Source organism: Peromyscus californicus, unplaced genomic scaffold, assembly GCF_007827085.1.
Source record: "Peromyscus californicus insignis strain IS unplaced genomic scaffold, ASM782708v3 Scaffold_1__1_contigs__length_55948999, whole genome shotgun sequence".
Classification (NCBI taxonomy): Eukaryota; Metazoa; Chordata; class Mammalia; order Rodentia; family Cricetidae; genus Peromyscus; species Peromyscus californicus.
In genome coordinates, this window is record NW_026294492.1 from 22,097,572 (window position 1) to 22,114,243 (window position 16,672).

A 16,672-nucleotide genomic window follows, 5' to 3' on the forward strand; every position below is an offset into this window, starting at 1 on the left:
CGGTGACAGCCTCCTTGGTGAGGACTCTTTTGGAGTACCTCTTCACCTCTTCTCGAATAGGTCTGTGCACAGGTGCTTCCAGTCCCCGGGGGAGGGATTAAGGTGCTTGTCATGTGGGCATGAGGATGGGTGAGGATGGGTAGGGGAGGCACGGCACAGCAGAACACTGGATTATGATACAAGGGACGGTGAAGGAAATGTCACCAGCTTTCACAATGAAGGGCTCCAGGAGCCACAGAAGAGCACTGATCTCAATCAGCAATCAGCAGCCAGTATGGCTCTAGCATTTTAGGAAGTAGGGATGTTAAAAATTCGGGGACAAAATGTTGCTTGATGGATGCGTTCTAGAACTCTGTAAACTACAACTCCTTAGAACTGAGGCCTGGGATTCAGGAGAGAGAGAGAGAGAGAGAGAGAGAGAGAGAGAGAGAGAGAACACTTTCAGGACTCAGCATCTTTCTTCCAGCGCGCATCTTGGCGGTGGATCTTGCAGGGTACTCCTGGTGCGCTGCTCAATTTCACCAACATTGTGGAAGTGAAAATGGTTTTAGGCCTGGAGTTGGGGAGTTCCGATGGACGTTTTCCCTGGCTTCTCTATGCGTATCCGGGTTATCCTGGTTCCTTTTGGGGGAGGTCCAAGTGTAAATCGTCAAAATCGAAGCGCACCACTAGGTGTCAGCCTTGCTTCGGGCAACTTTGCTATGGGAGCGTCAGCACCCGCAGGAAGTGGGGCTGCCTAGGAACGCTTCCCTGGTGAATGTGCCCGCTTTCTGGGTACCAGCCTTCCGGAACTGGCAAGAGAGAAACCCCGAGGTGCTTCCAGCTTTCTTTTCAAGAATGCACCCGCATTTGGAGGACACGGGTCTTCCGGTGGTGGCCGCACTCCTGCTCCTCTGAGATGGGCAGTGCCCCACCGAGGAAGCAGATAGTCCCTCATCCAGGACCTGGACGCACGCCCACTGGACTAACCTAAGCAAATACCGGGCTGGCAGAAGCAGCATGGGCAACTCTTCGTGTCTAACGCTCGAGCAGCGGAGACTTCACGTTTCCCCTCGTTTTCTTAGGAGGAACCAGCTGCGCTGTGCAGCAGCGGACACCATCCCCGCATGGACTTGGTTCCTAAGAGCTAGGATTTCACGCGTGCTCAGCCGTGGCGTGAGTGGTCGAGTTTGGTTTTTCACTTGGCTTCTTTTCCAAACTTTTGAAAAACTCAAGTATACAGAAAAAGTGAGAAGAGTTATCTAGGTGCACGTTTTAAATCCCAGCACCCAGGAGACAGAAGCAGGAAGATCTCTGAGTTCGGGGCCATCTTGGTCTACACAGCAAGCTCCAGGACAGCCAAGGTTATATAGAGAGACTGTTTCAAAATCAAGGCGGTGGTGGCACACACCTTTAATCCCAGCACTCGGGAGGCAGAGGCAGGCGGATCTCTGTGAGTTCGAGGCCTGTTTGGTTTACAAAGAGAGTTCCAGACCACTGAAACAAACGAACAACCTTAAAAAAGTTTTAAAATACCAGTGGAAATAAGATCGCCAATAATCCCCGCGCCCCCCCCCCCCATTTGCTTCAGTAAGCAAAGCCAAAGTTACAGCATATGTTCTTCCAGACTGTTCTCTGTGACCGTAGGTAAACAAATACAGAGAGGCCAGACTCCTGCCACAGAGGGCCCTACTGCAACGGGGCCGGCCGCACCCAGCTTTGCTGCTGTGGCACCCCATCGGTTTCACAGGACAGCTCCGCCCTTCAGAGGTATTTGTCAAAATGGGCCGAGAATTTTCTTGTATTCCAGAAAACTGTACTTGTTTTGTGTTTAAAAGTCTCCAGATCCGCGAATGTACAAGTTTATGAGAAAAGGGCATTTATTTTTAGGGACTCACCTTTTCAGGTTCACAAGGACCTCCCCCCCCTCCCCCCTTATCTTTTTGAGGCAAGGTGTCACGTAGCTCAAGCTGGTCTCAAACTCTGATGACCTCACTCCTGATCCTCCTGCCTCTGCCTCTCAGTGCTAGGACTGAGTACACTCGCTTTTTTTTTTTTTAAGACTTATTTTTTTTATTTATGTGTATGTGAGTATGCATCTCTGAATGTGTATGTGCCACGTGTATGCAGGTGACCATAGGGGCGGGAAGAGGGTGTTGGCTCCTCTGGGCTGGACTTACAGGCAACTGTGAGCTGCTCAATATGGGTGCTGGGACCAGAGCTCCAGTCCCCTGGAAGAGTAGGAAGGGCTCTTAACTGCTGAGCCATCTCTCTAGTTCCAGGTTGGTCTTATTTTTTAGTTTTTTTTTATTAATCATATTAATTAGTTAATTAATTAGCTTCAGACAAGGTCTCATTATGTAACCTTGGCTAGCCTGGAACTTGCTATGTAAACCAGGCTGGCTTCAAACACAGAGATCTACCTGCCTCTGCCTCCTGAGTGGTTTCTTCTTTTAAAAACGTTGTAGCTTGCACCTTTCCTGGAACTCACTTGGTAGCCCAGGCTGGCCTCGAACTCACAGAGATCCGCCTGGCTCTGCCTCCTGAGTGCTGGGATTAAAGGCGTGCGCCACCACCGCCCGGCTTTTTTTTTTTTTTTTTTTTTTTTTTTGCTTAAGTGTTTTTATTTAAGCAAAACTAGATGGCTTTTTTTTAAATGGATTGTCAGATTTCAAAAAAGTTTGGAGCTTTATTTATTAATGCAGAGCTTTAATTATTTTTAAAGTAACACAAATACTCCACTCTGCTAAAAAAGGAGAAGAAGGAGAAGGAGAAGGAAGGAAGGAAGGAAGGAAGGAAGGAAGAAAGAAAGAAAGAAAGAAAGAAAGAAAGAAAGAAAGAGAAAGAAAAGAAAAATTAAAGCTTGATGGCTCTTACCTCAAACTGTCCTCTGCTGGTCCCAGCATGGCTGGCCATGGGCTGACTGCTCATGCCTTTTCCTGTGAAGGGACTGAGCATTTTGAAAGCTCTGGGGTATGCTGGTCCAGCCCAAAAACCCCTCTGTGGCCTTTGGCAAGCTTCTTACCTTCTATGAATACCAATTTTTCCATCTACAGGATGAAGACTGGATGGAGCACCCCAGATGGAGTTTCTGGGGAGGATCGAGAACAGTTCACAGTGTGTCCAGGAACCAGCACTGCACAGGGTCAAGGCTAGACCAAGGCCACTGAGTCAGGTCAGTGCCAGGTCCACAACTGATTCTTCTTCCTGTCCCAGGGATATTTAATTCAATCTATTTAGAAAAAGACTTATCTTTATTATTTTTAAATTGTGTATCTGTATGTGGCAATATGCATGTGAGTACATGTGCCCAGTGAGGCCAGATGTGTTGGGTCCTCTGAAGCTGGAGTTGCAGGTGGATGTGAGCTGGTCAGTGTGGATGCCGGGAACCAAACTCAGATCCTCTGCAAGAACAATATGTGTTCTCAACTGCTGTGCCGTCTTTTCAGCCCCCACCTAGACCCTGTATATTTAAAAGGTTTGTTTACTTGATTTTGTGTGTAGGTTATTATTATCATTTTCTGAGACAGGGTTTCTCTGTGTAGTCCTGGCTGTCCTGGAACTCACTCTGTGGACCAGGCTGGCCTTGAACTCACAGAGATCTGACTGCCTCTGCATCCCCAGTGCTGGGAGTAAAGGCGTGCGCCACCACTGCCTGGCTATTATTAATATTATTAATTATTGTTTGTTTTTTTGAGACAGGGTCTCTGTTGCCCAGGCTGCTCTTTGCTCAAACTATTCTCCTGTCTCAGCCTTTCAGGTACTTGTCCTACAGATGTATGCAACCATGCCTACTCTTTTAATTCTAACAATATTTATTTCCCCCCCATCATCTGGGCTTCTCTCCCGCCGCACCCCATGCATACTTTTTTTCATAACAGATTCTAGACTTGGCTGCTCTGTTTGCTTGTAACACAACCCCTCAGGATGGATAAGTTATAAAGACACAAGGTTTATTTTGCATCCATGCCTGTTGTCCATTTGCCTGGGCTGCTGTGTCCACCTCTGCCTGCCCGTGGCTCTGAGAGAGTGTGCTTTTTATATTCAGCTGGTAACTGACAGGTTCCCCAAATTGATTTATATCCATGGTTACTGTCACCCTGGCGAACAGTGAGAAACAAGTCTTTTCTTCCCTTTCACATCCATCGGAGTCAGAGCCTAAAAAAACCATCAGGCTGCTGTCCCTCTGGCCAGCCCTGGCTTGTCCCCTCCCGGAAGATGTGTGCGTTCATCACCCCCACTCACCCTCTCTTTCCTGGGGAGCCAGTGTCGAGGGCTTGAGCCTCTGGGGACCAGCAGCTTGCAAAGGAACCTGAAGGCAGCATCTGGAGTAACCTGGGGACCTGGGAGTGCTTGTCAGTCATTTGGGGGAGGCCCTCCAATAGACTCGTGTTGGTGGCTGTTTGTAGTTTTAAAATTGGGTTGGTGGGGGTGGGGACATCTTCAGCCAACTTCCTTGTGATGAGAACTTCTTTTTCTTCTGGTGGTGGCTTGAGGGGGGAACAATGTGGATGTTTCTGCTGGAGAGAGGTGGGGGAGGGAGGGAGCTGGACAAATGTGGACATTTTCCTGGGGATCCGATGTTTCCTATGGCCTTAAGCAGTACAATATTTGTATCTGAACTGAATAATAAATTTGTTATTTGGCTGTGGACATCAAGCTCTGGTGCCTTGCCTTGAAAACTTTGAAATGTATGAGAGCTGAGATTCACAAGCGTTCTTTGAAACTCTGATCTTCAGAAACCTTTCATGCACAAACTCATCCCCATAATCGTATGGATTTGGAAGTTGTTTCATGCTCCAACCCTATTGGAGCTCAGCTGCCTCCCCCCCCCCCCCCCCAGTTCCTAGAGCACGCTGAAGGCCCTGAGCAGTGAGAGACAATCACAGTGGGACATTTACGCCTATGTGGTCTATGCTTCCTTCTCGGTAGAAACTTCAATGTTCGCATTCACATTTGTTCCGCAAAACTCAGCCGGGGAACTGCTGGGCTGGAGCACTGGCCCTGGGAAGGCCTGACCAAGGGCATGACTCAAGCCTAGCTGGAAGAGAACATACCTGGAGTTACCTGCAGTTCAGGGGACGGTGCCTCCCATTTCCTTCACATTCCAGAATCTCTGAGATGTAAAGGCTCGTGGTAGGGTTGGGATTGATGTGGGAAGAGCCGAGACCTATAGTGAATTTTCTAGAAGGTTATTTGGCTTCTTAAGCATCTCTAAGGGTGGGTGGGTGGGTGGGTGGTGGTGGTGGTGATGGTGGTGGTGGTGGTGGTGGAACTGGTGGTGGTGGGACTGGATCTTTCCTTTGAATGCTGAGTTAGCGTTATGTGTTAAGGAGTTGACTGTCTTCCACTCCAAGCTCCTGGAGCCTTTGGCCATTGTGGCTTGCTACGCTGTCAATGGCTGAATGGGGACTCTAACAGTCCTCTGTGTCTTCATTCTCTGTCTTCACCGTTGCTTACGAGCTGTGTTCTGGAGCCCCTCTGTGGGCCTGCCTAGTTTCTGATGGGAAACTCACTATTGTTCATACCATGGTCCTTTATAGACAATGACCTTTCCTCTCCGCTTGCTTTCAGGATTCTTTCTTTGATTTTAATTTCCTGAGCCCTGATTATGGCATGCCCATTGGATGGCTGTGGCTTGCTGACATCCTTCCCTAGCGCGCTGAGAAGTGGGTCTTCAGTAGGTGTGGCATTTCCCTTTGCGCCTGGCCCCAGACTCTGGTCCATGTGGGTCAAGTCTGACTCACTTGCTAGCCGCCTTACTCGGGGAGTGGCTCTCTTCCGTGTTGGGAAAGGTTCACTGCAGTCCACACCACAGATGCAGTCTGGGTTCGCGTGGGTCAGATTGGGTTATCAGCGCAGGGGGGAGGGCGTGCCAGGCTCCATGTCAATCACCACATTCTCCTCCCAGCACTTGAGGCTGCCACACGGATGGAGTCAGTTGCTCCCCTCAGAAAGCCGTCGGCTTCCACTCACGCCCACCTCCCTCACCCCGGGAATTGGAATTGGGCTTCCTCTAGCGGCGTGCTTAGAGGAGGCCCGCTGGCGCCCCCTGGCGGGACCAGCGCTCTCTGCAGATAGATCCGGTTCTCCATTCTCTGGCAAGCGGTTCTAGGAACCTGCTCGGGAAGCTGCTCCTTAGAAAGGATCCAGGGTGTCCCCCCCCCCGCCCCCCGCCGGGCCACGGGGAGGAAAACGTTGCGTTGCATGAAAGCCATTCCGCACCTAGGCTTCTTGGAGGCGAGGCAGCCTACTCCAGACTCCCCCGCTCTGTATTCCTGTGTCTGCCAAGCTGACTCCTGTCTGAGAACTTGGAGGGGCCGCCTAAAAAAAAATATCCTTAGTCTCTGGGCGAGCGGCTCTTTGAAAAGCTGTAGGCGACCTCTGCTCCTCCCCTGCGTGCCTTGGGAGGTGGGCTGTTGAGGGTGAGAAGCGGGCAAGGCAAGGGCCAGGAGCAGTTAGCTGCAGTCTGAGGGGCTCAGTGAGGAAGTACACACAGACTTCCTATTTCCCAAGTGTTGGCAGGGGAATGTGGCTGGGGAGGAGACCGCGGCTTTCTGCTACGTAAATATTTCTGGGGAGATTAACAGAGGGCCTACTTGGTTGTAAATCTAAACAAACCTCATGCTCGCCCCCCCCCTCCCTCCCCTAAACTATTTAATCCTGACATCAACTCCACTGAGCGAGCACTGTTTTAAACCCATTTTTATAGACGGGGAAACTGAGGCCGAGCAAGGATAAGTCCTGGTCAGAGGGCACAAGACAGCAACGGCAGAATCAGGGTCAGACCTGGGCTCTGCTTGCTGCCTGCCCTACTTGGCCTCTCTCTCTGCCTGTGGAGGCAGGCTAGTGAGCAGAGGCACCCGGGGGGGCCCAGAGGCCGTGTGCACAGGCTCACCTGCCTACGGTTCCTGCCTCAGTCCGCTGTACACTCCTGGATGCCGCCACCACCCAGTGGAGCGCAGCTGGCTCAAGCAGGCTTGTGTGCTACACCCCCTCCCCCCATCCCCCAGGGGCCTAGAAGACAGGTTGGCCGCTGGGGCATGCCCAGCACCTGGGGGAGCCCCCGGGGACGGAGGGGAAAAGTCTCAGCTCCGTCTCTCCCCCCACACAGGGACTTGGACTCCTTCAGAGAGCCGTTGCCATGCAGCGGTGTTTATTCAAGAGGAGCCTGGCGGAGAGCAGGAGTGTGCCCGTCTTGGCGGTGGCGGCCTTGAGCCTGCTTGGACGGGAGGCCGTGGCCCAGGGCTCCTAAGCTGGGCCAGGGCCAAGGCAGGCCAGGTGGGTGCTGCCCCGACCCTGCCTCCCTCGATGCAGGGACAGCATCGTCTCCAGAGAGATAAGGACCCTGGATTCCTCCACTGACAGGGGGTTGGCCTCTGGATGGAGAGGTGAGAGATAATGGTGTTCACGGAGCTGCCTGGACGGGAGGACTGAGCTTCTGAAGTCCTTGGAAGGGAGGGACGGACCCTGACCTGGAGCAAGCACAAAGCATGTCAGGAGGGGAAAGGGAAGCTGTCTGAGTGTGGGAGGTCCTTGTCCCTCTCTGGGTTCCTCTGAAGGAGGCCAGACTTACCGCTGTCTAAGCCGGGCTGCCCTGGGCTGTTCCCTTCTCCAGGGTCGCCACCTTAGGTAGTGGTGGGGGGTTCTCTTCTGGGCTGGATTCCCTGGGGGTGCTGAGAAGGACGGTGCCGGCAGTGGGTGGGGACAGCGCTGAGCTCGGGGACCAGGACACCAGGTTACAGTGAAGGTTTTGGAACCATTCTGCTTGAGTTTGAATTTGAACACCAGACACACGTGCTGGACGGACGGGGCTTTGGCTTGGCCTTTCAGAGCCTCGGTTTCTTTGTATGTTAAGCCTCTCCTGACCCTGCTTTTGAGAGTGGAGACAAGGCGGCACTTGGCTAGCCCATGGGCAGAACGGACCTTCTCATTTTGATGGCGTCGTAAGGGTGGAGATCAGCTCCTTTCTTGCTAGACTGATCTTGGTCTCTCAACACTATGGTTCTGCTTGTCACCCTTCAAGAACGAGGCCCACATGGATAGGGGATCTGGAAGGGTGATTTTGTTTATTTTTCTCTTGTCTTTTTTTGAGGCAGGGTCTCTTGTAGTCCAGGCTAGCCTCAAACTTGTTATGAAACTGAGGATGACCTTGAACTTCTGGTGTCCCTGTCTCTACTAGAGTGCTATGAACGCAGGTGTGTGCCACTCTGCCTGACTCTCGGAAGGTTGGTTCTTTCTCAGAAGCATGAGGGTTAACAGGGCTTCCGTCTGTCCCCGCATCAGTGAGGTAGTCATACCGGCACCTGGCCCCGGGTGGGGAAGGTGGCCCCAGGTGGGGATGTTTTGAGTTTGGCAAGTTCTATACTGTTTCCTTCGCTGGTTGAAGTTCAGTCTGGAGAGCGGCAGATTTGAAGCAGGGGGAATGTGGTGGAGGATACAGGACAGGGGGACATCAACCTGGGCTCCGAAGAGACCTGCCTCTGAAGGCAGCAATAACTTCCCATCATTCCCCAGGGCCACCATCATTGCAGACAGAAAAGTGTCCTGTTTATGGTCCACAAACAGGTTCTGGAACAGTAACAAAGTGAATGCTGATGGGGCCACTGCCCCCATCAAGACAGATATTGCAGACCCCAGAACCATGGGACCTTTCTGTGTCCTTCTCACAGCCACCTCCCTACTAGGGCTCATCCGCCTTCTAGGTCCTCCTTATTTTATTACAAGGCCGTACCACTTATGTGTGCATTCCCGAGGACCCAGTTCACGCTCGCCTTCCTTCCAGTGCTTTGTAAAAGGCGTCACAGCCAGTTGTCTTTGGGGGCCTGGCTCCCTCCTCTAACCTCGTTGCTGTGGTCATCCTTGGTACTGAATTCCACCATTTGTTTTCACTGCGGGGTCACGTGAATGGTGAACATTTGGATGGCTTCCAGATTCGGTGGCGAGCCGCCTCATAGCTGCTGTGAACATTCTCCCCCCTTTCCCCTGGATCATGTGGGTAGACACCCAGGACTGGCGTGGCTGGCACGCGGTGCACACATCTTGAGCTTTGTTAGAGAAAGCCGGCCGGAGTCCAGGTGAAGGCCCACGGGTAACTCGCTTGTGGCCAGCGTGGGTTCCCATCACCCTCCACCTGTGCCACATTTGGTACCGCTTCCCATCTTCACGCACGCCGGTCTTTGTAGGGCGGTGGCCACACCGTACTTCTAGTGTCTCCCTGGTCACCAGGGTGATGTGTACCTAGCTTTTCTTCCCCGTTTTCCTTGGCCTGGAGGTCCTGCTTCCCCGCACTCTCTGCTCTCTCAGCCCCACCCTGCGTGCAGGCTGTGGGCTGAGGTTTTCCTCTCCGCCTGCTCTTCCCTTCCTGGAGGGCCGCTCACCAGCCAGTGCTCGCTCTTCTCTGCTGTCGCAGGCCTGGGCTCCAGGGTAGTTGTTCTGGAAGCTGCGAGTCCCACTTGGTCTGGTTCGAACCCTTTGCTTCTTGTCGCCACTCACCTTCCCATCAGTCCGAGGTTGGAAAACAATGGCATTCCATGAAAGAGCCTCTCAGTGTCCCAGGTAAACCCCAGCCTTTGACAAGTGGGTCCCTGCTAGGACGGTTGACAGTCTCCTCTAGAATTTTCGTTTATGACTGTTATTACACGTGCATGTACGTGATATTGGTGTGTGAGTGCCCATGTGCCACGGCCCATGTGCAGAGGTCAGAGGTCAACTCTCCAGAGCCAACTGTCTCTCTTTCCACTGTAGATTCCGGGGACTGAACTCGGGTCATCAGGCTTGTGCTGCGAGAACTCTTACCCTCTGAGCCATAGTTGGCTCAATACTTTATTTCCCTGTGGTTGAACAGAGCTGTAGTCCGAAGTTCCCCAAGGGTCTTGCTGAACCTTTGCCAGGAGCCCTGAGGAGAGTCCTGGAATGTGACAGGCAGGCACTCAGATGACTTAGTGGAGGCACGTTGCTCTGACTTTGCTTGGACAGATGTTTCATCCCTTCTCATCCTCTCCTGAGCCTCTGAGAACCTGCCCGGGACGATGGACCACAGCTGGATGATTTGAGCCCCCAGAGCCTGGGTGGGGATACTTGGACACCCAAACCATGCAGGAGGCATGCCAGGCACTGCTGTGCCCTGGTGACCACTGCAGAGGACTTGGTGGGAGCTGGAGAAGGAAGTTCCCCCATACCCACTGAGGCCTTGCCCGCTGGTGACCACCGCATGTCTGGTCGGGTGGACGCCCAGGATGGGCATCAGCTCCCAATAGCCTTGTGTTTGCATTAATGACCGAATGCTGTGCCTCCTCTGAAGTTCACACTGAATCCCTGACACCTCCTCACCATAAATTAATGCTAGAGAAGGGCCATTGTGGGGGTCATTAAGTTCAAAAAAGGTCATGAGGGTCATGTCCCCATGAAAGGATGAGTACACCCCCCCCACACAAGAAGAGACCAGAGAGCTTGTTCCTTCTCTGCTATGTGGGAACACACCAAGGAGAACCCTCTGTAACCCAGCAAGACCTCAGCAGGCCCTGAATCATCTACCACCTTGACGTTGGCCTTTCCAGCCGGAAACCATGTGGAATTCTACCCATTGTTTAAGGCCGCACTCTGCAGGCTTGGCCGGAGCAGACCATACTCAGTGGCCCTCTACAAGGGAAGGGCATAGTTGACCCCCCCCCCCCCCCCCCCCCCCCCCCGCCCCCATCGCCTCCCAGCTCGGACCTTTGTAGCAGGTTCGGCAGGTCCAGGCAGCTGTGTTCAGCATCCTGTATGGGTTTGGATTCATCATCTCTCATTTATATTTACATCACCATGACCTGTAAAAAGGGGCCACATCCAGCAGATTGTGAATTTTGTAAATATAAAGAGAAATCAGGAGTCCTGTTGCCCCGAGGGCCACAGCTCACCTCTGCAAGTCCTTCTGTGAATTAGGAAAGGATGCCTCTGTTCCTAGTTCATCATCAAAGGCCATAATAAATGTACCACTGTAGCGCCTGCACTGAGTGGCATCCCCTTGCTTACAATGCTCTTGTGCAGTGCCCAGCCTGGACAGTCAGGCGTAGTGCCTACGTTTGTCCTGCACCTCTGCTGATTTTCATAAACATCTTAAATGCAGCTTTCCTCTACTCGTAGACTTAACTATATCTCTTCTGTTTGGTTTCAGCGATGGGCTAGTGAGTCTCATGCCCACTAGGCAGGCTCTCTACCACTGAGCCGCATCCCTAGCTCTGTCCCGCATCTTTTGGCCCGTGATTCTCACATCGGAATTCCCTAGGTGGGAGGCTGGGGAGGCTGTTCAAATTCTGTGGTCCTAGTCGCGTATGTGTTCAGCCTCTCTTCCCGCCTCATCCTAGACACTCTTCCCTCATTCTCCCGAACACACACACACACACACACACACACACACACACACACACACACACGCACACGCTGGAGGTCACATTCCACAGCTCTGTGGGGCATAAAAAAAAGTTAGGTGAGGTGCTGTTTATGGGTGTGGGGTGTGTGTGTGGGCTCTTGATGGCATGCTCAATCCTGTCTCCGGAGGTCATTGCAAGGTTAACGGTCTCTGTAAATGAGTCTCCGGGAGCTTTTCTCGGCAAAGTGGCACCGACCTGCTATTCCGAGTGCCCTGACCCAGCTTGCCAGCTGTCCCCTGCTCATCCCAGAAAACCCAGGAAATGTGGCTGTTGTGCTGTGGAGGGAGCATCTTCCCTCTGCCTCTGACCGCAGACACACCTCTCTGGAGCTTCCTGCCCCCAAAGCTTTCAATGGGCCCAGGGTTCCCCTTCGGGAACTGCCATTACTAAACAGTGCCCACTGTTGCCCGAGAGGGCTAGACACAGCATTCCATGATTGTCTTTTGTTTTTCAGCTCATGGGATTATACCTAGGGCTAGGCAAAATGCTTACCGTATGTGACTTTTTATTTTGAGACAGGGTCACACTAAGTTGCTCAGGCTGGCCTTGAACTTTCCTTCCTCCTGTCTCAGCTTGCCATCAGGCCATTAAAAAAGTGATATATTATTTATATACTATATAGTATGTATTTTAATATATTATGTACGATATGTGTGCTTATAATAATTTATATAATACATACATCATGTATATAATTTATACATATATGTACAATTTATTTACTTTTATTCTTGGACAATTTCATACATGTATACAATGTATAGTGAGTCTATTTATCCCCAACGATCCCCTTCTCCCAAACTCCCCAATATATCTCTCTTCTCTGCCTCATATCCCTTTTTTTTTTTTTGGTTTTTTGAGACAGGGCTGCTCTGTATAACAGCCCTGGCTGTCCTGGAACTTGTTTTGTAGACCAGACTAACCTCAGACTCAGAGCTCCTCCTGCCTCTGCCTCCCAAGTGCTGGGTTAAGGGCGTGCGTCACCACTGCTGGCTTTGTGTCTTTTTTAATGACCCACTGAGACCGCTTTGTGCTGGAATGTTGACTACTGTCGCTGACTTGATCATGTTCAGGTAGCCACAGCTGTAGTGAGTTAATGAACGCAACAGTTACAGAGATAGTGTTCCCCAGTGCTCCTCCCCACCTCCAGCTCCCCCAGAGGAATGTTCCCCAGTGCTCCTCCCCATCTCCAGCTCCTCCAGAAGAGTGTTCCCCAGTGCTCCTCCCCATCTCTAGCTCCCCCAGAAGAGTGTTCCCCAGTGCTCCTCCCCACCTCCATCTCCTCCAGAAGAGTGTTCCCCAGTGCTCCTCCCCACCTCCAGCTCCCCCAGAGGAATGTTCCCCAGTGCTCCTCCCCATCTCCAGCTCCTCCAGAAGAGTGTTCCTCAGTGCTCCTCCCCATCTCCAGCTCCTCCAGAAGAGTATTCCCCAGTGCTCCTCCCCATCTCTAGCTCCCCCAGAAGAGTGTTCCCCAGTGCTCCTCCCCACCTCCATCTCCTCCAGAAGAGTGTTCCCCAGTGCTCCTCCCCACCTCCAGCTCCTTCAGAAGAGTGTTCCCCAGTGCTCCTCCTCATCTCCAACCCCTCTAGAAGTGTTCCCCAGTGCTCCTCCCCATCTCCAGCTCCTCCAGAAGAGTGTTCCCCAGTGCTCCTCCCCATCTCCAGCTCCTCCAGAAGAGTGTTCCCCAGTGCTCCTCCCCATCTCCAGCTCCTCCAGAAGAGTGTTCCCCAGTGCTCCTCCCCATCTCTAGCTCCCCCAGAAGAGTGTTCCCCAGTGCTCCTCCCCACCTCCATCTCCTCCAGAAGAGTGTTCCCCAGTGCTCCTCCCCACCTCCAGCTCCTTCAGAAGAGTGTTCCCCAGTGCTCCTCCTCATCTCCAACCCCTCTAGAAGTGTTCCCCAGTGCTCCTCCCCATCTCCAGCTCCTCCAGAAGAGTGTTCCCCAGTGCTCCTCCCCATCTCCAGCTCCTCCAGAAGAGTGTTCCCCAGTGCTCCTCCCCACCTCCAGCTCCTCCAGAAGAGTGTTGCCCAGTGCTCCTCCCCATCTCCAACTCCTCCAGAAGAGTGTTCCCCAGTGCTCCTCCCCATCTCCAGCTCCTCCAGAAGAGTGTTCCCCAGTGCTCCTCCCCACCTCCAGCTCCTCCAGAAGAGTGTTGCCCAGTGCTCCTCCCCATCTCCAACTCCTCCAGAAGAGTGTTCCCCAGTGCTCCTCCCCATCTCCAGCTCCCCCAGAAGAGTGTTCCCCAGTGCTCCTCCCCACCTCCAGCTCCTCCAGAAGAGTGTTCCCCAGTGCTCCTCCCCACCTCCAGCTCTTACAGTCTTTCTTCTTTGATGTGCCTGAGCCTTGGAGAAGTTGAGATGGGTTGAGCATTCAACAACTGTTAGATTTTCTGAGTACGCTTCTGGTTTTTGAAGATTTATTATTCTTTAGGGATGTGTGTGTGTGTGTGTGTGTGTGTGTGTGTGTGTGTGTGTGTCTGTCTGTCTGTCTGTCTCTGTGTGCATATACGTGGGTGCCTGCAGAGGCCAATAGGCGGGTGTCAGTTACAGGCTGTTGTGAGCTGCCAGCTGTGGGTTCTGGGAACTGAACTCAGGTCCTGTGCCGGATCAGCGAGCACTCTTGGTAACTGAGCCAGCTCTCCAGCCCCTTGAGTACTCCTGATAACCCTGTGAAAGAGATGTTTTTAATTCCATTTTGCTGTGAAGCACAAGTTCACGGAGGTGTGCGCGTGTGCCTGAGGCCACAAGGTCAGCAGGTGGTGTGTCTGTTGGCCCCTGAGTGACAGTCTGAAATCCAGTACGTGTCAGCTTCCATGGAAACCACTGGCTTTGACTCTTCCGATGCAGAGCTGTGGTCTTGATTCCTTACCTAAGCTCCCCGAGCCTCCGTCGTCTTACCTATAAAGTGAGGGTCCTAGCATCGACTTTCTTGCTCTATTTCCAGGGTTAGTGGCACCCTGGGAAGCATGTCGTACAGGGCCTGATGCATAGCAGCCCAGGGCTGATGGACATGAAGTTTCCTCATTTAAGCTTTTCTTGGCAAGACTGTCCGTGATGACATGCTTCCACCTTGAATTCATTTATTCATCTACACTACTAACATTTATTGAGTTATTGCTGTGCACCAGGCTTTGTGTTGGCCCTTTTGTATTCCCTGGTGAGTGTACACATGTGAAAGTGTGTGTAGATGCATGTTTGTGTGTGGGTACATGTGGAGGCCAGAGACCAGCCCCAGGTTCCATTCAGTAGGTGCTGTCCACCTTGGTTTTTTGAGTCAGGGTCTTGCTGGCCTGCAGGTCACTGAGTGGGTGAGGCTGGATGGCCAGCAGCCCCAGGGATCCACAGGCCACTGTGCCTGCCCCCTCCTTTTTTTTTTTTTTTAATGAGTTCTGAGGGTTTGAACTAGGATTCTCATAACTGTACAGAAAGCATTTTACCAGCCAGGCCATCTCCCCAGGACTTTCTTTAGATGTTGCAGGCTGCTAGATGACCTGCCTCTTATGTTATCGAAACGGCAGGGGGCTTACAGGAGTATCAGTTCCATCTTATCTCATGATGGAGGGATGGTGTACCATCGGGGAGTCAGTGGCTGTAGAGACGGTGGAGGGGGAGTCCAGTTGTGTGTGGGGGGCCTTCCTCTGAAATGTCTTCTTGCTGGTCTGTAAGCCAGTCTCCGTGGGATCCAGGAGCCCTGAGTGGGTGGGCGGGCCTGGGATGCCCCCAGACAGGGTGTGGTGGGTCTGGCTGGGCATCAGTCTCCCTGGTGAGGGTGGAGGTGACTTGGGACCCGTGTTAGTCAGCGTTCCATCGCTGTGGCAAAACGCTTGAGGAGACCGACTTGAAGGACAGGTTGGTTTTTGGCTCACGGTTTCTGAGGACCGTGGTGGCTGGCTTTGTTGTTTCTGAGCCTGTGGTGCGGGGAGCATCATGGCAGGATGTACAGGGTGGGGCAAAGCTGCTTCTCTCAGGGCGGACGGGGAAGAGAAGACACCGTGAGAAAGGAGCTGAGGTCCCAACATCCCTTTCAAGGTCACGTCCTCAATGATCTACTGCCTGCGCCTGACTCCTTAAAGCGTCCCCTCCCCCCCAGAGGCCACCCTCCCCCTGTCTCCAGCTCCCCCACTCCCTGACCTTCTCATGCATCCTTCAAGGAATCGTCTCTTCACCTCTCATCAGCTTCTTTCTCTCCCACCCACTCACCACTCACCCCTGTCCCCAGACAGCACAGTTGACACTGGATGTCTCCCTCAATCGCTCGCCAGGTCATCTTCTGACAGGGTCTCTCACTGAATGAGACTCTTTTTATTCGTCTAGACAGCTGACCAGCAAGCCTCGGGCCTCCTTCTCTCTCTGCCTCCCCAGCTCTGGGCTGACAGGTGTGTGCTGCCATGCCCAGGGATTTTCATGTGGGTTTTGTTTGGTTTTGCCCTGCCCTGCTGCCTGAGGTGTTTGCTGTTCTCTTTGGGACAGTAGTTCCCTGGGAAACGAGGTGAGCAGGGCCCTGGCCCTGGCTCTGTGGTCTGTGAGAGGCACAGGGGCGGTTGCAGTTTGCCCTTGAGGCTGACGCGCTCCGGAGCCAATGCTGACTTGGTTTCCTTTCTACTTGAAACCCGAGTCCCTCCTGTCCTGAAGCTTCATTTCTGCAGTATGGATCACCACAGCTTTTTTGTTTGCTTGTTTGTTTTGAGACAGGGTTTCTCTGTGTAGTTTTGGAGCCTGTCCTGGATCTCACTTTGCAGACCAGGCCGGACTCGAACTCACAGAGATCCGCCTGGCTCTGCCTCCCGAGTGCTGGGATTAAAAGCATGCGCCACCGCCACCCAGCCACCACAGCTTTATGGAAAGGAGCAGACAATGTTTATTGGAGGGAAACTGAGGCTGAGAGTGAAGGAATCAGCCGCCTGGGGGGGCAGTGTGGAACATGGAGGGATGAGACTAAAATCCTGGTTATTAGAACCTGCTGGCTCATTGAGCTCTTCAGGTTGAGGCTGGATTATCCAACAGGCAAAGAGGGAGTAAGGTCTTCGTGGCCAGAACAGTGTCGTGTGCAAATGGGACCTCAGTGAATTCTACCTAGGGGACAGGGCCTGAATGGCCTCTGATCTAAATCCAGAGTTCTGTCTGTGTGCACTAGAGTTCCTCATTCTGACTTTTGTCTGAGGGACGGGGATCTTTGAATGCCCACCACATCCTGGGCCTGAGTGATCTTTCTGGGTTGGGGGTGGGTGCCACTCCTGGCTGTCACATGGGACACGTCTGCTTGTCCATTAGCCACTGTGGC

The 16,672-nt window shown here is 52.7% G+C and overlaps 1 protein-coding gene across 5 annotated transcripts in view; it reads left to right on the plus strand.

The window, feature by feature from the left end:
* The first annotated feature begins 588 nt into the window (after window positions 1–588).
* Togaram2 (TOG array regulator of axonemal microtubules 2) overlaps window positions 589–16,672 on the plus strand; it is a 69,965-nt gene continuing 53,881 nt past the window's right edge. Inside the window, exons 1-2 of one of the 5 annotated variants that reach the window (XM_052746208.1) lie at window positions 1,038–1,749; window positions 3,036–3,154. In XM_052746208.1, coding sequence (XP_052602168.1) covers window positions 3,062–3,154 — 93 coding nt within the window. In that variant the 5' untranslated portion in view covers window positions 1,038–1,749; window positions 3,036–3,061. Of the gene's footprint in view, window positions 1,750–3,035; window positions 3,155–6,992; window positions 7,371–16,672 lie in introns of those variants that run through there. The other 4 variants (XM_052746209.1, XM_052746207.1, XM_052746206.1 and 1 more) reach the window with 4 other exon arrangements.